At 45.8% G+C, this 20219-nt stretch overlaps 1 protein-coding gene across 1 annotated transcript in view; it reads left to right on the top strand.

Annotated features, from left to right (window-relative positions):
- The window catches only part of Tiam2 (TIAM Rac1 associated GEF 2), a 218392-nt gene that overhangs the window by 143409 nt on the left and 54764 nt on the right, over positions 1 to 20219 (top strand). Inside the window, 8 exon segments of the mRNA XM_047557396.1 lie at positions 713 to 898; positions 1519 to 1665; positions 3732 to 3803; positions 10937 to 11098; positions 12699 to 12803; positions 13042 to 13120; positions 15353 to 15445; positions 15953 to 16216. Of these exon segments, the coding sequence (XP_047413352.1) occupies positions 713 to 898; positions 1519 to 1665; positions 3732 to 3803; positions 10937 to 11098; positions 12699 to 12803; positions 13042 to 13120; positions 15353 to 15445; positions 15953 to 16216 (1108 nt within the window).

Raw genomic sequence — 20219 nt, 5'->3', positions numbered from 1 at the left:
CACATAAATGGAGTAATGCTTGTGTGTAACACACTGTGACATCCTCGGGAAGATGGCAGAGGCCCCCCAGAGTTCGCCTGTTTCTTTGCCCGCTGAGGACTTCAGTTTTGAAGGAGTCAGGAGGAATTTCCGTCATGTGAATAACTGTAGATACTTTAATTCCATTCAGATGCACAGATGGTTGTTATTCTCCAGCATCCTTAAAATAGCGGTTCGCGCTGTTTGTCCTCATCCCCAAGTCCATTTGCTTCTGAGTGCTCTGAGTCATTTATTTGAGTGAGCAGGACGAGAGAGCCCGGCCTGCCTGGAGCCAGCATCTGTTTTTGTACAGTTCAGTTAATCTGCTCTCCGATCAGAGTCTGTAAATGGGAAGGGAAATGAAACAAAGGGAAAAAATTACGTTTTGATTTTGCATCCTGTTTTAAGTCAGTGCGGTTTAATGCTGGAGTTCTCCAGAGATCATGCCATCGTGGCATGTCACCGGACCGGGACCACCAGCCACCCTGGGTTTTTGGCTGCCCTGGTGAAGCGCAGCACTGTGTGACTCGAGGGTATTTCTTTGGGAGCAGAGATGCGGCGAGCAGAGAGGTCTGGTTTAAAACTTTGTGACTCCAGCTGAAATGAATTTTTCCTTAAGTTTGACTGCATTTTCTATTTGTTCCATGCAAACTCCTAACTTTTATTTAAGTTACCTCTGCTTTTCCCGTTTAAGATCCAACAATGGGAGCAGAACCTGGAGAAATTTCACATGGACCTATTCAGGATGCGCTGCTACCTGGCCAGCTTACAAGGCGGGGAGTTACCGAACCCCAAGAGTCTCCTTGCAGTCGCCAGCCGTCCCTCCAAGCTGGCCCTCGGCAGGTTGGGCGTCTTGTCCGTGTCTTCTTTCCATGCTCTGGTAAGTTCCTGAGGAGGTTGACCCACTGCCTGAGGAGAGGATCACAGTAGCTCACCTTCCCTGCTGCCCTCAGCTCCTCGGGAAGTGAACCCAGTAGCTGAGGAGGCTCACCCGAGGCCGGGACTGGGATGTGCAAGGAGACTGGAGAGAGCCCAGTTTGTCTACTGCGTGTTCTAGGAACCCAGCTGCTAGTGGACAGTTATTACCCATTTGTGTTCACACCTGCCTGCCCTCAGTTCCTCTGCATGCCATTGGGCAGGTGAGACCCTTGAGGAGTAGCAGCAGGGGCCTGAGGAAGTGGGGATGGTTGTTTTGTGTGCTGAGAGCTGTGCTGGGTATTCCGGGATTACTCCTGGGGTGGCGTCGGTGTCTTGAACTGGGACCATGGCTGTTCTGTGACCTTGCTCCCTGTGTGGAAAGGTCTGAAAGTTGTACCTTGTCTTGTGCTATCCAGGTAGAGGTGCATGGTGGGTGCATTCCTGGAACATGGAACATGCAGCAGCCTTTGACACTAGCCAGGATGTGTTTAGCAAGCAGCGCTTACTGCTTCTAGGGTAACGGTTAATGCTCTGTCACCCACAAAACACACTTCTCTGATTTTCTAAATGGTTTTAAATTAGGTGTGTTCTAGAGATGACTCTGCTCTCCGGAAAAGGACCCTCTCACTGACCCAGCGAGGGAGAAGCAAGAAGGGCATATTTTCTTCCTTAAAAGGGCTGGACACACTGGCAAGGAAAGGGAAGGAGAAAAGAGCTTCTGTGACTCAGGTGAGTTCTTGGCTCGGGACAACCACCAGCTGGAGCGACTTTCCTGAAGTCCCTGCTTCTCGGCCTGCTACAAATGGTAGATGTTCATCCTCTCCTAAGGGGGAATAAGAGTCAGTTTGAAGCAGTCCATCTTAGCATGGACTCTTGACTCCAAGTGAAATACACTCCAGTTGCTTCGTGTGCTCTTGCACACCTGTGGGACCCTTGTGCAGTGCTTAGGTACACGAAGAATAAGAATTATCAGAAAATAATCCACACTCCTCGGTGCCTTGGGCACTAATATTTATTTTTCCATAGCCTGTGTTTGGAAATACATGTGGAAAGTTAATATCAATGAGAGAAATTGCAGCTATATCCTATTGATAGTGCTGGATTCTTTGTTTGCTCATGGATTCATGTTTGTAACATGAAGGAGTTTTATCAGCCTGTTTTATAGAAAAGGAGACTGATGCTTAAAGAGATTAAATCGCTCACCGAACCCCTGTTTGCTACCGCCCTAGGGACGAGGCTGGGACTTACCTGCCTGAATCCAAAGCTCTGAAACACTGGACAATTGCTACTGCTTATTTTCCTTTCAGAAGTAGTGGCTCTTTAAGACAGCCTGAACATTTATTACTGAAATGTGGACCAAATACAGTGGATTGTGTTTAGACAGGAAGTGTTTCCTAATGCCCATGACGTAGCAGGTGACAAGGAATTTCATCTTCCGATGGATACGTTTTAGGATTATTATTTCTTCAAATACTGTAGAATGATAAGTTGTGTAATGATCCAATCATCTGAGTGGGGAAAATGTTTGCAGTTAATTCAGAAGGAGTTCTTGTTTTCATTTTCAGTGGGTTGCCGTTATTCTGAATATCCCTCAGTGTCACATGAAAGCATGGTCACATTTCATGGAACTGAATTTTCTAATTTGTATATGGCTCTCTATTCAGAAGTACATAGCACTTCTATGAATTAGGTGACTAGAAGGGCTAGTATCCACTTCTTCAATTTACCCAAACCTGGAAACAATGAAGTTGGAGGTGGTAGGGAGTGGATTGGTTGATGGAAAGATAGCAAAAACATGTAACTTCTTTCACATAGCCAAGAATATCACATTTTAAAATTATACTTCTACTTATATTTTAAATATAATTTCCATTATGGGTTCTAGTCAGCTGTAAGTCATGGCTATGCTGGGCCTAGGCTTTCTTTTCTCCCTGCATATTTTTTTATTGGTGCATTATAGTTGTACGTAACGTGAGATTCATGGTCCTGCATTCATACATGCACACAGAGCCTGAACTTCTGAGGTGTTAAAGCAATGTCTTTAAGACCAATCCTGATTATATTTGAGATAGTCAATTCTATGTCATTAAAGTGATGATAGCTTGCTTGTTTTTCTTAGATGTAGATGTTCAGCTAATTACATGTGAGCTGAAAATGGTCTTTACCCCAGCATATATAGAAAATGTTCTCAACAAAAGATTTGTTGATGGACAAAAAAGCATTTGGTTGAACATATTTTTTGTATTAAAAAAAGATGAAACCAATTATAATATTTATGTAACTGAACCAAGTTGATTTAGTAGGTATTACTAAAGGCTTAAATGACCTTTAATGTTAGTTATCTACAAAATTTAGATGGAAAATTTGGAAAAGTAAATGATTTCTAATCTGTCTATCCAAGTGCAACCACTTTTAACATTTAACTATGCTTTCTTCCAAAATTTATTCTGTGTGCATTAAAAGAAAGTATAAGCTTGATTTTGGTACCTTTGCCAACTCTGAGCTCTGTTCCATATCTTTAAAAATGTGAATTTGTCAAAAGTGACATCAAGAAGATTCAGAATGACTTGTATAACGTGTGACATCATAGAAAAGTAAAATACATAACTATCTGGGAAGAAAGCAACATTTTTTTTTCAAAGTTAGAACTTCAATTGGGTTAGAATATTTGACGTTACAAATTGTGAAATGAAGATCTTATGTTATACAAGTTTAATTTTTAAATACCATGGAAGGATGGATGCCCTATGAGCTTCTCAGAGCCATTTCTTTTATCTCTCACCCCTGTCTGTCAGATATTCGATTCGAGTAGCAGCCATGGATTTTCTGGAACCCAGCTACCTCAGAGCTGCACCAACTCCAGCGAGGTAAAGTTTGCTGCAGGCGGCAGCCACCTTGATTCCCATCCATGACGCAGGTGCTCTGTTAAGCAGGAATGCTGGCCTAGCATTCTGTTTTCAACAGATTCATCAGAATCTTTATGTGAATCTGTTGAAAATAAAACTAGAATCAAAATGGTCCCTCCTAGATGAGCTAAGCTGTGTCCTCTGAATGCCAAGTCCTTTTGGAGGTGAACTCAGGGCAACACCATCCTCAAATTAGCGGCACAACTAGACTAAGATCCCAAGCCTCTTTGTGGGCGCTTCTCTCTTCCTCACCTGAGGTTGAGTGAGCCCCACACAGCGTTTTCCTCTCGTGGCTCCCAGGGGCCGTGTCTCCAGGTTCCCTCTGCAGAGCCAGGCAGACTCTCTCCCAGTCCCCAGACGTGCTTCTCACTGAAAACTCCTCAGCTGTTTCCGAATGACATTCTGGAGTGGGGTCAAGATCGTTAGGAAGTGCTCAGGCCTCTTCTTTGGTGCCTTTTCCAAACCCTCACCTTCCATGGAAGCTGTTGGGTGTCATGGCTCTATTTCTCTGACTGCTCCCTTGCCAAAGCATTTTGTCTGCGGTTTTATTTCTAACAAAGCTCTGAGCCACTCGTTGGAGTTGAAAAGCTAATTATGATAAGCTTAGACAAACTTAACATACCTTTGCAGAAGCAGGCGACATTCCCAATAAGTTAATAGGGATGATTCAGTGAATTGGGAATTAGGAAAGAAATAGAGGAAAGTCGAAGGTTAGACACTGTGACAGGACCAGGGAAGGGGAGCGAGGAACTCTCTGGTCATCCTAACATCTACAGCATGGATGCCTCTGTGTAAGGATGGCTCAGAGCTGCTGCTGAGACAGCTCCAGGGGACAGCTCAGCCTGCAGGGTCCTGCTTCCTGGAGGGTGAGCTTAGGATGGGTCAGGAGAGCCCCTGCTGGACACCTCGCTCCCCATCACCTCCATCCATTGCACAACAGGCAGGTTATGCAACGGAGCGACTTGTACCAGGAAGCCTTGCCTCTCAAGTTGCACCTGGTCTGTGTTCTCCTTTTGCTAGATTTAACCAACATGGTGGGACGAGGGCCTTTTCTAAACGTCATGCCATCCAAGTGGCAGACCTTTCCTGCTGAATGGTCTCCCTTCCCTCCGCCTTTGGTTCCGTGCGCCTGCAGAGCCTGTTCGTCTGAATCTGTGGCTCCATCCTCCAGGGCCTTCACGGTTACAGCTGATGCAGCCCATTCTTCCCTGGTTCTTACTCTGTCCTGCCTTTTCCTATTGGCCATCCTGTCAAGTGAATGTGCCATATTTTCCAGGAAAACTGATAACCAGGACCCTGGGTCTGGAGAGTCTGTGTATATTCCTTTGTTAAGTATATATTCAAAATCTGTAACACTCTGCCAAGGGTACAGTACTGGCTCGTTAAGTGTGTTAGCCGTAGGCCTTTCATGGTTGAGAAGAACGGTTTGCACTCTGGTAAAAGTCCATCACTTTAGGGTCAGATCTCTTCCAACATTGATAACAATTTAAAATTCTTGCTTTAAAAGTTAAGAGATTATATCTCAGGCGCTCTTGCCCCTCCTAGGTGCGTCACTGGGGGACTTCTGAGTATTTCTTTCACCTTCCTTTTTAATAAACTACCATTTGTTTGCTTTAAAATAAAAAAAAGAAAGAAAAGAAATTGTATCTCAAAACATTTTCTATTATCTAAACTTAGGGTGGACTTTGACAGTAAAGTTTGCTAAAGTTGTCATTGATAAGTTTTGTGCTTATTTAAATCAAGATCAATTGGTCAATCTTGTCGATCTCAATCTTTAATTGACAAACCCCCCCAGAGTTACCAGGGGTGAGAGAAAACTGTTGCTGCGTCTGTTTGTTTTAAGCACAGGTATTCTGTGATCCCTTTTTATTTTAATTATGCATCACTTCTGATATGGGGATAATCAGAGACGTTTCTTTTGCGTACAGAACTGTTTTAATGGTGCATCTGTGGTTTCTATGCCACAGCACTGAGATAACTAGGTTTAAATTGAACTGCAGTTAAAACGAAGCGCATATGTAAAAAAAAAAAAAAAAAAGGTCTTTGGGACTTAAAATTCTGCCTGTAGCTGGTCAAAGAGTTAATATTCCATTTTACTACTTTTCCTCTGCTAATCACTCTTGGAGACTATTTATAACCAGCCCAAACCATCTATTTTTATACAGTAAGTACATTATGTCCATTTGAGTAACACAGAAAGGCCTTTATGAGGGAGGAGCCGTGAGCAGTTTTCAATACTCTAATTGGTGCTTCACGTAGTGTCCAGCACTGAGTCACCCTAATTCAAAATCTGTTAGGGCTGGAATAAAGCCAGTCTCATTTGAGCGTTTTTTAAATGACACCTTGGCTCGCCAAAACTGAAAGTGTTCTGGTCCCCTCCTTGATGAGTAGGGAGGAGTCCCCTGCAGCGTGTGGCGGGCGGAGTGTGTTATGGAGATTTTGACAACCCCCCACTGGGCTCCAGGGGCATCTGCCTCAGAAGCGGCACCCCGGACGTCCCGCCAGCTTCTGGCCTTGGCCCACTCTCCTGGAAAACTGGCCTGGGGTGTCCCAACTTTCTGTGGCAGCGAGTGAATGAAGTATTGTCATATTAGTTATTAGCTCCCAATTGGAGAAAGAAAAATACCCTAATGTTGGTTTCTCAAGTGGAAAATGTGAATTAAGCCACTGACTCCTGACCACAGGATATTCTGTTTAAATAGAGAGCTCGTCTGGAGGCCTGCCCGGGGCACAGACGTGCCTGGTCCCTGGACGTGTGGACGCATGTACGTACAGCTGGCCAGCCGGGTCTTTGTCTCCCTTCCTACCAGCTGATGCTCGGGCACCAGCCCAAGAAGGAAGTAAACACTGGGCCCTCTGTGACACTTCCCTGCTAAGGAGCCGGGCACATACCTCCTTTTGTGCTTCTTCTCATCTCACTTGCTAATAGGCTTTCCTTTTATCAGCAACTGTGGTGGTGCCGGCCCATTTGTGACAGCCAGATTGCAACTCGCTTCCCTTCAGTGATCCAAGTAGTAATTACAAGCCATTTGATCCAAAAGCATCTGCTGTGAGAGCACACGGGTTTCCACACTGAGCAGAAGGAATCTGACGTGGTTCAGGACCATTCAAGTAATAATAATAATAATGATAGGAGTTGCCCTACCAGGAGAGCAGCAGTGATTTGCAAGCATTAGCGGTCAACGTGTTGTGGCTGCAGCCGCAGATTGTCCCTGCTCTCACTTCACAGATGACCGGGGGAGCTGGATTGCCAGGTGCTCTGGACCTTAGTGGCCCTCCTCCCCTGGACTCCCTGGGATTTTTTAGACCCAGGATGATTCTTCCACAGTTTTGACAGTGGCCATCCTTGAACCGCCAGGGTTGTGGGTGGTAGGGCGGAAAGCCCCCATCCAGGCTGCACCGGGAAGTCTTCCCCACGTGCCTTTCAAAGGCCATTCTTCACCAAGACTCCCTGTGAGGCTGGTGTTTTTAATTTCTTTTAAAGGTAAAGAAACGGAAGTGAAGAGACGTGGGAACCAGGCTGGCCAGGCCTAACCAGGCTGACCAGGCCTAACCAGGCTGGCCAGGCCTAACCAGGCTGGATTTGACCCGGATTGTATTTTTTGCCACCTTCATCCAAATTCTCCAGGGACTGGAAACCTTGAGTGGGCAGTTGGAAGTTTTTATGGGGCTCCGGGAGGTGGGTCGGGGCAGCAGGTAGGGCGGGTATGCAGCAGTCTTGACAGGTGACCAACCATGGAATTCTGGGTGAGTGGTTAAAAAGGTTTAATATAGTACCTTTGCTAAGGATATGTCGGGGAATTTTCCAGATGGCCGAAGAACTTTTTGTTTTCAAGATTCTCTATTCCTTTTATGAGAAGAATGTCAGAATATTTTATCTGGCTTATTGAAACTAAAGTGTGTGTATTTTTAGCTTAGATGGCACTGACCTTCTCAATGGACTCCCTCCAGCTTTCTCTCCAGAGGGGAAAGCTGACAACAACCTAGGAGATTCGTAATCACCAAGCAGCTTTATTTTCTATTTCTAATCAATTAATTCCACATTCTTGATGCTTTCTTTGAATAATCAGGTTTTATTTATTTATTTTTATTTGGCACCAGGGATTGAATCCAGGGATGCTTAACCACTGAGCCACATCTCCAACCCTTTCTCAAGTTTTTATTTTGAGACAGGGTCTCACTAAGCTGCTTAGGGCTTCACTAAGTTGCTGAGGCTGGCCTCAAACTTGTCATCCTCCTGCCTCAGCCTCCTGAGTCCTGAGGATTATAGGTATGTGCCACCATGCCCAGCAGGTTTTGCTTTTTTTGTATCATATGCTTTTTTGTGTGTCTTACAGCAAAAATCTAATTTTTCCTGGGTGGGGGGTGGCTTTTGAGAAGGTCTGAATCTTTGATGGGCATCATATCATTCACTAGATCTTAGGTTAACAGTGTAGGCTCAGGAAATGAAGCCTCAGAATAGTTGTAGGTCAAAAGTCAACTTTTAAAATAATTGAATATAATATTGAATGTAATAGGAATTTTTTTTGTCTTTCCTTCCATTCCTCTGTTAATACTTTTCTCTCATCCAGGATGTGTTCCCTGTAATAAATCTGTTAATTTGTTTTCTTTAAATTTGAGGGTATTAAGAACCTGACACTGCAAAAACAGCTTTGAATCATTTGCAAATGAACCACCTTCACCTTCCAAGCCTATGTAGGGTGTGATTGCTAGTGGCATCCAATTGGGCATCGGTGGGCGGGGCGCCCCGTGGGCTGCAGGTGTTCTGGGATCCTGCCCAGGGCTGCAGGAGGCTGGGGCTGAGAAAGCCAAAGATGAAGTCTTTCATCTTACCACCCAGGGTGGGAGGACCTAAAACTGACCATGCGAGCTGGACATGGTTAAACACACATTGCACCAGGAACGGGCAGGTGGACTCTTCTAGGTGAGTGGAATTAGGGAGAGGTGGGCAGAGCGGGGAGGCATTTCGTGGGAAAGGGGTGGCATTGGCAGAAGGTCGGAGGACACACGTGGTCTCAGCGCTGAAGCTGCGAGGAGGGGCCTGGAGCCATTCCTACTGGGGGAAGGTCAGGTGAGCCAGTCTGCTTGACTGGAACTGGCATGTGTGATAAGGGAAGAAATTGGGAACCTTAGGTCACCTCTCTCTGCCAGGGTGACATTTCTGTGCAGGGCAAGGGTGATGTGCACAGGCCAAAGTTGGACTTCCGGGGTTCAGATCCCCACAGAGCCACACGTGTGGGCTGAGGGGCTTGGGAAGTTTCTAGGATTTTCTGCACCTTACTTTTTTTTTTTTTTTTTTTTTGCGGTGCTGGGGATCAAACCCAGAGCCTTGTGCATGCAAGGCAAGCACTCTGCCGGCTGAGCTTGCACCTTACTTTTCTCACCTGAAAATAGGGTGTCACGGTGGTGCCCACTGGAGAGGCCTATCTGGGTGGTGAGTGAGCCGCTGCAGGCCCTAGGGCAGATGGCAAGGCTGGGCCACAGGGCAGCAGACCGTGGCTGTGGATTTGTGTTTCTCAAGTTTCTCCCCCGCTGGCGACCTCCCTCACGTTTCCCCTGTCTGCTCTCAGAGTGCAGCGAGGGCTGCGGGCTTCCTCTGGCCTCCACCTTCTGTGGTTTCTGGCTCCACAGCGCCCTCTGCTGGGGCTTCAGTTTGAGACTCCACAGTAGTTGAAGAGGCGGGGCTTGCCCGGCTGCTGCCCGGTCACCTGGCGCAATCACCGCCTACGTGGAAGAAGTCCCTGGGAAAGCACCAGGTCCCCGCGAGCCTGGACCCTTCAGGAGACGAGGTGTCCCGGCAGGTTCCTGGCATCCTTGGCTCCAGGCATCTGCTCCCCTCTCTTTTCCCGGCTTCTTGGCACGCGAGGGGACGATCATCTGGCTGTGATCATCCTTCCAGGAAAATGTGATGAAAGTGACGGGTCCGTGACGGATCCAAAAGTGTCACTTCAAAGTCGATCACCACGTTTTCAAAAGGACGGCTCAGAAAGATGGATTCTTCTCTGGCTTTGCCCAAACCTGTTCTTTTGAATTTCTTTATTGTTTCTGTTCTAGTATTTCAATCCTGTAGAGGAGAATCTTTTGCTTTGTGTTTAAAAGATGCGTGGAATTAAACGTAAAATCACCCCCCTGTGGTAACTGGGTATGACCAGTGGTAAACAATGTGGAAACATCCATGCTACCTGTGACATTTTCTGGTGTGTCAGGCATTTTCACATGTATGACCTCTTTGTTCACAGAAGCTCCTATTGTGAGTGAACACACTCAAGTAGTGATAATGGCCCCCTTTGACGGATTAGGAGTCGAGGCTCAGCAACTTCAGTGTCTTGCCCCAGGCCACTCTGCTGGCTAGGTGGTAGAGTCTGTTACTTGTGATTTCAAATCCCCACATCTTTTGTTTATCACAATGAAAATGAAAGAACCTTGCCTGAGAAAAACATTTCTGAATTGCTTAATAAATGTTAGCTATTCCTTAATAAATTATAGAAGAACACTTGGCATGAAATTATCCGGTGACCGTGATGGTGAAATTTAGGGAACTAAGCCATTTGGGAGAGCCTCCTGAAGGTGGTGGTTGGGGATGATTTCCAGTGTCTACCTGGGAAACAGCTGAAAAGAGACCTTCCCTGGACTTGGGTTAGTTTTTAAAAAGCAAGTAGAAATACACGGAGGATTGTGCTTGGATTAAGTGAAGTGCACATCAGTGTCAGGGTGCAGGCGCGGATGAGGTCGCGGATGAGGTGTGAGGAGGAGCCTAGGTTAGGTGCACGTTTGACAGAGGCCCTTCTCCACTTGAGCTCTGGAGTGGTTTGACCGCACACCAGGCAGCCCTGCGTGGATTGAGGTGCTTTGTCTTGATCTGTATGGAGAATAGTAGAGTGGAAAGAACAGGAGTCTGCTGATCTCATGCCCTCGCTGGGCCTCAGCCTCACCCATATGGGCCCCAGGGCGGTGGGCTGCTCTCCCCAGAGGCTGTGAGAAGCAGCAACAGGAGGAGTGTGGAGGGGCTTATGACACCCACTCCATAAATGCAGGACGTAGTTTCTCAGGAGTTTCCTTCACCTGTGTGTCTTTCTTCCCGCATCTAAAAACAGGTGGATGAACTTCTGCATCTATGTGGGTCAGCAGCAGATGGCGCTCCCCGAGACAACACGTGGGGAATCCAGGCTTACATTCACTTTCAGGATAATCAAGGAGTCACTGTAACCATCAGGCCAGAACACAGAGTGGAAGATATTTTGACCTTGGCATGCAAGGTAATGAAGGGGTTCTGCTGCACAAATATACTTCCGAATAGACTTGATCGCCAATGTCACATTCCTGTCCCTTCTAATTTTGTGCAGTGTGTAAGGCCTCCTTTCTACAGAGGGAGCGTGTTGGCATACTTGTTGATAGATTAGTAATTTGCACTCGGCTCTTTGATCCTGTCAGTGGAATGAGTTGCTAAGTCATGAAGAACCTGAGAATTCTACCTAAATTCTAAACACCTTTACACCCACGATGATCCTCATGTGTGTTGCTACTTCAGTTACTTGGAGATACTCTGTAAAGGTGGCATCAACTGTGAAGTGCTTTGATATTATCTTAAATCCTTTTACCTGGTTTCACCAGACTAAATAAGTAACTCGATGCCATTCATGGTTGCTTCATGGAGATCGATATGAGATGATATTTTATTCATTATTCAAACTAGACTTTATTCCCAGTCTGAAAAGGAAGTATATGAAAAGTGTAAAGACAATCTGCAGAGAGATGAAATAATTCCCAAAGGCAGCTCAGAGGCTGTTCGACCACCAGGTGGTGCGGTAGAGCTTAAGTAGCTAAGTTGAGTGCTTGTGTGTAATGGAGAAAAGGTTACTTGTGGAGTCGGTAACTCTGTAGCACATGCAGGCAATAGACGAGGCGGATGTTTGCTTTTAGTCCTCTGTCCTCACTTGAACTTGAAGCTTTAGGATTCTATGTTCACCTATGTACCTTGCAGCCTCAGGAACTTATTTGCCTTTTGCTCTAGTATGCGAGTTAAAAAAAAAAAAAAAGTGTTGTTCTATACCAGTGATACAAATTATTGCACTGCTGGATTTTCCAAGTGTTAAAGGATGTAATAAATAGTGGGCCAGTTAATTTCCATTGGCACATAGGCCTGAGTAAATTTCTCAGTGTTGAAAATGAGAGGGGGGGTGGGGGAGAGAGACTGTGTATTTGCACATTTTTCTTTCGAGAAATTGTGTGGTGGGAAATTCCCAGTTTTGAGGTCTCTGGAACCTGAGATTGTTCACATTTTCCAAATTTCTCTACTTTAGTCATGGGAATCCACTGAAAGTTACATTCAACGAACATATAAAGAGAGCATTTGCTGTGGTGGTCAGGTTTATTCTACTATCAGATTTGTTTTCCCTAATGTCTTAAAAGTGCATCCCTTGCATTTATTTAACGATAAAATAATTTAGAGAAAATTTTCTTAGAAATGATTATTTGTCTCTTCTTTCTTACATAAAATTTGAGCTCTTTTATAGTTTTAAACTCAGCAAATTATATAGTCCTTTTTTTTGAAACCAGGGATTTAACCCTGGAGCCCTTAACTAGTCAGCCACATCCCTAGCCCTCTTTTATTTTATTTTGAGACAGAGTCTTGCTAAATTGCTGAGGGGGTCTCTAAATTGCTGAGGCTGCCTTTGAACTTGCAATCCTCCTGCCTCACCTCCCAAGCCGCTAGGATTATAGGCGTGCACCACTATGCCTGACTTATATAGTCTTTTTAAAAAAGAGATTTCTACTTTGTTTTTTAAGGGGCCTGCTGAACAATGATGAATTTGGAAAGAACATTTGAAGTCTGAATACCTGTGTTTTTCTTCATAGATGAGGCAGTTGGAACCCAGTCACTATGGCCTTCAGCTTCGAAAATTAGTCGATGAGAGCTTCCAGTGCTATGTTCCTGCCCCGTGTGAATACATGCAAGAACAGGCAAGTGCATTCACTTTAGAAAAGGGAATCTGAATCATATCTGAGGCCTTTTGGATTTGAAAAATGTAATTTTGAGGGAAAACTGTTTAAATATCACACATGGTTTGGAAATGAACCAAAATAACTAAAATGTTATCTTGTTGACAGTTTTCTTGTTATGAAAAAATCATGTCAAAAATAATTTTCCGAGATATCAAAATATCAAACCCTCCGATCTTGTTGTTTTGGCCTTTTGCAGGTTTACGATGACATAGAAGTCTTCCCTCTAGATATTTATGACGTGCAGCTCACAAAGACTGGGAGTGTGTCTGGCTTTGGTAAGAGCGGGGGGCTGGCCCCCACCCCCATCTCTGGACCTGGTTGTTTTATGTTCACATTTTCAGAATATGACAGTAGTTTCTGAACTTCCTTTCTCTCTTTTTTTTTTTTTTCCATTACTATTCATATTAGTAGACTAAAATATATCAATTCTGGGGAACAAGGCCGAAGTAATGGAAGGAATGAATGTAAAAATTATAGTGTTGGTAGTAAGAACACTGAATCCCCTGGGAGCCAGGTGCTGCTCTGAGCAGATTAACTCATGAATCATACGGTTCTCCTTTTCCTCTGTAGTATCTTTGCCCTTAACTTCTTTACCTGCCTGGAATTCTGTCCTTCCCTTTCTTTTCCCTGTCACTTCTCTCTGATGCTGTGATTCGTATTGTCCTTTAAGAACTGAGTAAAGGTCTAATTTTCCTGAAGAAGCCTGATCTGCCTGCTTGTATTTCTCTTCCCTTACTTTGACAATTACAGGTCAGTACTTCCAAGATCCCTTTGTGACATTTCATTCTTCCATTTCTCTGGCTTTGTACTGAAACTTGACCCGAAGCTCTTTGTAAACTGTGCTCAGATCTTAAAGTTCATTTGGTCTTTTATTATTTAAAAAAATTTTTTTTAGTTGTCAGTGGACCTTTATTTTATTTATTTATATGCAGTGTTGAGGATTGATATTATTGTCTTTTACAGTAGGAAGTCAATGATTAGATAATGATCCATAAATATCTCCATAGAAAAACTATCTGTTGTTAAGAAATACATTGATATAACATAAGTGTTTTCCTTAAAATGACACAAGTTGATAATATGTTAAAATTTCTTTCTTTTGATTTGCCGTTTCCTTTTTGTTTGTTTGTCTGGTATCAGGCACTGAACTCAGGGACACTTTACCACTGAGCCACATCCCCAGCCCTATTTTGTATTTTATTTAGAGACAGGGTCTCCCTGAGTTGCTTAATGCCTCTCTTTTGCTGAGGCTGACTTTGAACTCGGATCCTCCTGCCTCAGCCTCCTGAGCCCCTGGGATCACAGGTGTGTGCTACCGCGCCTGGCTGCTCTTTGTTTCTTAATTACATAATCAGTTTTGACTCAAATGTCATCTTAGTTTTTCCTTTGAAGCTCTCTTGGCCTTTTGTCTACTTCTGTTGTCCTTCACTCTGCTTTCCATGTCCGCCATTTGTGTTTCTTCTTTGTATTTGAATGACTGAGTGAAGACACTTGCAGAGATTCCCTTTGGTGGCTGGAATCTGCTAGGCTCTGCTTGAGGCACCAGGAGACAGAAGGAAACAAGACACTGTCCTCATTGACCCCCGTATTATGGGACCCAAACCTGGTGGAGCTTGGCACCCAGCCGTGGCATCAGAGGAGGGCATTCTCAGAGTCGGGAGGTGCCCTTAGAGGAGGGACACGCATTGAGTTTAGCACATCTGTTAGGGCCAGCTCTGTATCCATATGGCGTTTCTCACCTTCTCAACAAATGTACTGAACTAAATTGAATTTATTTCAAGAAGTATCTTTTGGTTGTGACTTCAAAAATAAATTTTAGTTGTGGCAAAATACACGTAACAAAGATGGCATCTTAACGGTTTTAAGTGGGCTGTTGTGTATCACTAGCTACACTCACTTCTGTGTCTTGTGATCCCACCATCCATTTCCAGACCTCCTCATCCTGCACTCCTGACACTCTAGACCCATTAAACAAGGACTGTCCAATTCCTCCTCCCCTGGCCTCTCTCAGCCGACATTCCACTTTCTCTCTCTATGGATTTGACAGCTCTAGAAGTGGAATCATGCAATATTTGTCCTTTGGTGCCTGGCTTGTTTCCCTTAGCACAGTGCCCTGTAGGTTCATCCCTGTTGTAGTATGTGCCCTATTTTTCTTCCCTTTTTAAGGCTGGGTAATGTTCCATTGCATGTACGTGTTATGTTTTGTTCATTATTACGTTCTTTGGACGGTTGGGCCATTCCCCCCATGGGCTGTTGTAAATAGTGCTGTCATGGCCATGAGCATAAGATCACGTTTGAATCCGCTCGTGCACCCCTGTGTCTTAGACCTTCGGGGCTGACGCATTCCTCTTTTTCTACCCCTGCTAGATATCTGTCTTTCAAAATGGTTGTAATTTAGAATTTCTCAGCAGACCATATTTATGAGATTAGATATTCAAGAAAATATTTGCAATTGGGTTGGAGCAGTGAATGGGTGAGGTGAATTTAACTTTTCTTTTCATTCCCAGGGTTTGCAGTCACAGCCCAGGTGGATGAGCACCAGCATCTCAGCCGGATATTTATCAGTGACGTTCTCCCTGATGGCTTGGCATATGGGGGAGGTCTGTGTGGCACCACGTCTGTTCTCTCTTAGTCTCAAACTGTGGGAATGCAGTCTACCTTGTGACGTTTTTTGTTTTGTTTGATCAAAAAATGGTTTCTCCTGCCATTTTAAAGTAAACTTAAGAGTTTAATTGGAAATACATATATGCACGAATATATATACAGAAAGCACGTGTGCATGTGTGTGAATGTTTTAAAAGAGCATGTGTCGACGTGTACAGATGGAGGGAGAGAGTGTGAGGGGCAGGCGGACACAGATAAAGCAAACGCCCTTTCCCAGGGGATTTACCATCAGAACACGAACGAGTGGCTCCCCAAATCGTGTCATGTTAAAACTCTTCCCTCTAATGCTAGCTCCCAGTGGCCTCTAGCCACTGCACGAGGTGGTATTTTCTCTGAGGAAAGCAACAGGCCAAACAGTCCCTAAGGGTACCTGGTTTGACTTTGCAGCCTTCAGAATATCTCAGTAACCTGTTTTCTTCCTGTTTCCCCATGCTGCTTCTCAGGATTGAGAAAGGGCAATGAAATCATGACCTTGAATGGGGAAGCCGTGTCTGACCTTGACCTCAAGCAGATGGAGGCCCTGTTTTCTGAGAAGAGTGTCGGACTCACTCTGATTGCCCGGCCTCTGCACACAAAAGCACCCCTGGGTACTTCCTGGTCAGACAGTGACCTGTTCTCCAGGGACCAGAAGAGTCTGCTGCCCTCTCCCAACCAGTCCCAACTGCTGGAGGAATTCTTGGATAACTTTAAAAAGAATACAGCAAATGGTAGGTCTGCATCATCTTCCTCCTTAGTGGCTGATATCAGGGACCAGTCTTGGGCTGCTGGTCTGCTTGCAAACTTAGACCTTAGCAAGACCGCGTGTGTTCTGGTAGTTACGGTGCTTTCATGAAAATAGAAAGTAGTATTATTTTTTATATCTTTATTTCACTTACATGGTGCTGAGGATCAAACCCAGTGCCTCACACGTGCTAGGCAAGTGCTTTACCACTAAACCAAACCCCAGCCCCAGCCCCCAAAGTAATTACTTTCTCATAGAATATTCTTTAAAATCGCAGACTCTTTAGAGTCACCCATGGTATTTAGTACACAGTTGCCTGTGAGGCAGGTCAAGTGAAAGCCTGTGTAGATGCGGAGGTGGAGGGGTTTCCTTGCTCTGCAGGGTCTCGGGCCAGCCGGGGTGAGCGCCGTGCTGGCTTCCGGAGCAGCCAGTATGCTTCATTTCTTGTTAGGTGGTGCTTTCTCAGGAAGCAGGAAACTTTCGACATATGTTGTGAATTTCAAAACCTTGTGAAGGCCCAAAACTGAAATATTTGATGCCAGTGTCTTTTTCTCCAGGTAAAACTTCCATCTGAGGAAATCATTCAGAGGCTTGAATTTCTGAGGTTATTGCTCATGCATATTTCCTATACCTGCGATTTAGTAAATTAGAGGCTTTAGCTATTTGGGAACATGGGGAGTATCCCTCTGTCCAGAGAACCCTATGGGGTCTTCATGCTGGGAACCCACTAAGTCTTTTTTGTACTTAACTAAAATGACAGTGGTTTTCAATCCAAATCTTTGCATGATTACCAAAAATGAATGAAAAGTCCAAAAGAGAAGCTGTTAAGATGGATGTAATTATAAGGCAAGTTTATTAGGTCATTTTGGGAATTAAAAAATTAGATTGTAAGATTTGTGATTCAATAAGATTTCCAATGCTTTCCCCTCCTCTCTCGGGGCTTTCCTCCCATTTAAAATGCCATTAAATCGACGATTGGGATATAAAAGGGAGTGTCATAAAACAAAAAGTTATGATGGAACTCATTAATTACGTGGCATATTAGGACCATCACTCAACCTGCTGGGTTGCTGTCACAAGCCTGAGTGTTCCATGTAATCTGTGTGAGTGTCGCCTTGGTGGATTCATTACTCTTGCGGGACGTGTGACTTCCTGTGTTACACGTCTGCATTTTATCACAATAAGGAACCACTGCAGAGTCTGTAAGACTTTTATGCCTTTGGGAGTGAGTTCCTATAGAAAGCAGCAAAAGGGGGAAGCAGGATGAAGCAGGTGAGCGGGCTTGTCTACCACTTAAGGCAAAGAAGCAGGATGAGAAGGTGGCCCTGGGTGTCAGACAGCTGCCCTCGTCCTCGTCCGAGGAGCCTCTCGGGTGGGCTGGACCTTGGTGCCTTCCCCGAGAGCTGTGTGCCTAGGTCGCTCGGCTAGCCAGCCTCAGCGGGGCTTGTCCACGGCTGGTCTTGCTGCCCGTGCCCCTCGACACGGCCGCAGCGCCCACACCTACAGACGTCTTCCCTGGACGGGGCTTCCCCGCCCGCCAGGGAGGCCACCGACTCCTTCCCTCCTGGTTTCCTGATGGGACTGTGTTCCTCGGGGTGACAGTGCCCCAGGCAGTGTGCCGTGCCCTCTGCCCAGGTTTTAGGGCTGGTCCCCTTCCTGAGCTCCAGACGGCCGTTCCATAGCAACGTGCTCGTGCCGGAAAGGAAACAGCCACGGGCCTGTCTCTCCACACGCTTTGCAAACATGACTATTTTTCTTTCTGTTGGGGACAGCGACACCCCTTGGGAAGGAAGCTAACTGCCTGTGAGTGAACATCTCAGGAGGAAGCCTGCTCATCCTGAAGGTGGCGGGGTGGGTGTAAGATACAGGGCAGGCAGGGAAAAGCAGGAGCGAGCCTCTCATCTGTACATGACATCTCTGCGTGGAAAGAAGCCTGCGTCTGCGGCCGCTCTGAGCAGGGGCCTGAGGACAGCCTCCCAGCCGGGCCAGACCCTCTTCCCTTCCCTGGCAGAGGCGTTGCACGCTGTTCTTCAGGGGGACCCTGGGGGCACCCCAGTGCACGCAGCTGCCTTTCTCACACCCTGCATGGGCTGCTTCTGCCCTTCTTCCTCTTTGCTGCTCTGGGGATCGCCTGCCACATAAACGTCTACACCCAGCCCTTGGCTCAGACTCCACCTCTGTGGGAGCCTGTGCACAGTCCCTGGGCCTTGGTTTCCCCACGCAGAGAACCAGACTCCTCCCACCAGGATCCACTGTGAGGTGGAGGAGGTTATGTGGCGGTGGGTTCGACCCAGCTCCTATGTGGCAGGAATTCTGAACCTGATTCTCCTCCTTTGCAGCTTAACATTTTATTAAACTTACTTTGATTTGCTTTTGCAGTGAAGGAAAAAACAGTAATCCTGTTTTCATTCTAAAAAAAAATTAATTTGCACAGATAAAAATTTAAATGACTTTGGAAAACAGTTACTAACACAACCCTGGCTAATGTTTAGCAGTGGTCATTTCTAGACGGCATCTGGATACTTAGAAAGAGGGAAGGATGGCCTTGCTTCCTTGTCCAGAAAGGCCAGTTCTCTGTCTTTTAAGGACTTCCTGGAAGAGAAGACCTGCCTTCTAAGAATATCAGGAGGAGGAGGAGGAGGAAGAAAGCGTTAACTGGTTGGTCGTATTTTGATCATTCCAGTGGAATATTTACTGACCTCCTCCCTGTTGAGTGTTAGAATGTGGGAGGCCCTGGGGACAAGCCACATGGCGCTTAGGACTTGTGGTCTACTTTCGGTTTTGGTCAGTATCCAGACGTTTGTGCTGGTTAACCTTAGTCTCTTGATTAGGTTTGAGTGGAGGGGGAAAAAAAAATTATCTGTCTCTATCTGTGTCTAAGGAAGTATTAGTCACAATGACACGTCCCAGGGAGCCAGGGAAGTGGTTGAGAGCTGCCGTTTAGGCTCTGTGTATTTCTAGAAAAGAGGGGTCCTGCTGGTGTTGGAGGCTGCTTGATCCGCACATTTGTCGCTTAGGGAAATGGGTCTCAAGTCCACAGCGAGTGAGGCTTGCCTGATGGGTGTGGGAAGTGCCTCTCCTGGTCCTGCTGTGAGCCTGCCTCCTTCAGGTGATTTGGGCCAGGGTGGCTGCCATGGAGCAGCCCTGGTCAGGGCGTGCACCCTGCCTCGTGGCCACTAGTCCGCAGGAGGGGGACCTGGACATGAGCAGCCCCTTTCCCTGAGTTCTTGAAAATTGAAAGAGATAATAACAAAGGGTAACTGCTGTGCTTGGGCAGGGTGTTCTCTCCGTTAGGGAACTTGTGCCACTACCATCCTTCAAAGTGGTCACAAAGCAGCCAGTGGACTGGCTACCTCACCTCACTTACTCCTCAGCCGGGCTCAGGAGACATGTTCCATTCAGCAGGTGAGTCCACTGGAAAGCGGAGGACCCCCCAGTCACCAGCTTCACTCCCCGGGCCCCGCAGTCCCCGAGGAGCAGAGCACAGGAAGATGCTGAGAACCCACCAGTGTTCAGGATGACGTTCCTTTGCCCCCTAAGAAGTGAATGACTCTTTGATTTTTGCCTCAAGGGTTTGAATTCCTGTTCTGGTATCCACAGGAAGAGGGAATATGCATGAGCCGTATTTGACTGGAGCGGAAATATCATCTGTAAAGACTTTTCACAGGGAGATTTAATTTTACCACTGTAATTCCCCAGAGGCCAGTGTTATTTTTAGCACCAACAAGGCCACCATTGAGCGGGCCCGGAGTGCCAGGCCTGTTTGTGCTGGGATCCTATTCATGTTACTTTTATGATTTAGACATGAAAATCCCTTTTCTAGTGTTTGCCATCTTTTGAACACTTCCAGTAGCTTGGGGAAGTCTCATTGGACACAGAGTTCCTGAACAGGTCCTATTTCAACTCTGGACTCGAGGCTTTGACGCATGCTCTGTCTCTTAAGCAGCTCTTGATGCCTTCTAGGGTTAGGGGTATGTTTAATGGGAGGT

This window comes from Sciurus carolinensis, chromosome 7 (genome assembly GCF_902686445.1).
Source record: "Sciurus carolinensis chromosome 7, mSciCar1.2, whole genome shotgun sequence".
NCBI classification, from domain to species: Eukaryota; Metazoa; Chordata; class Mammalia; order Rodentia; family Sciuridae; genus Sciurus; species Sciurus carolinensis.
The sequence above is the reverse complement of the archived record's forward strand: the minus strand, read 5'-3'. Positions and strand labels throughout refer to the sequence as shown.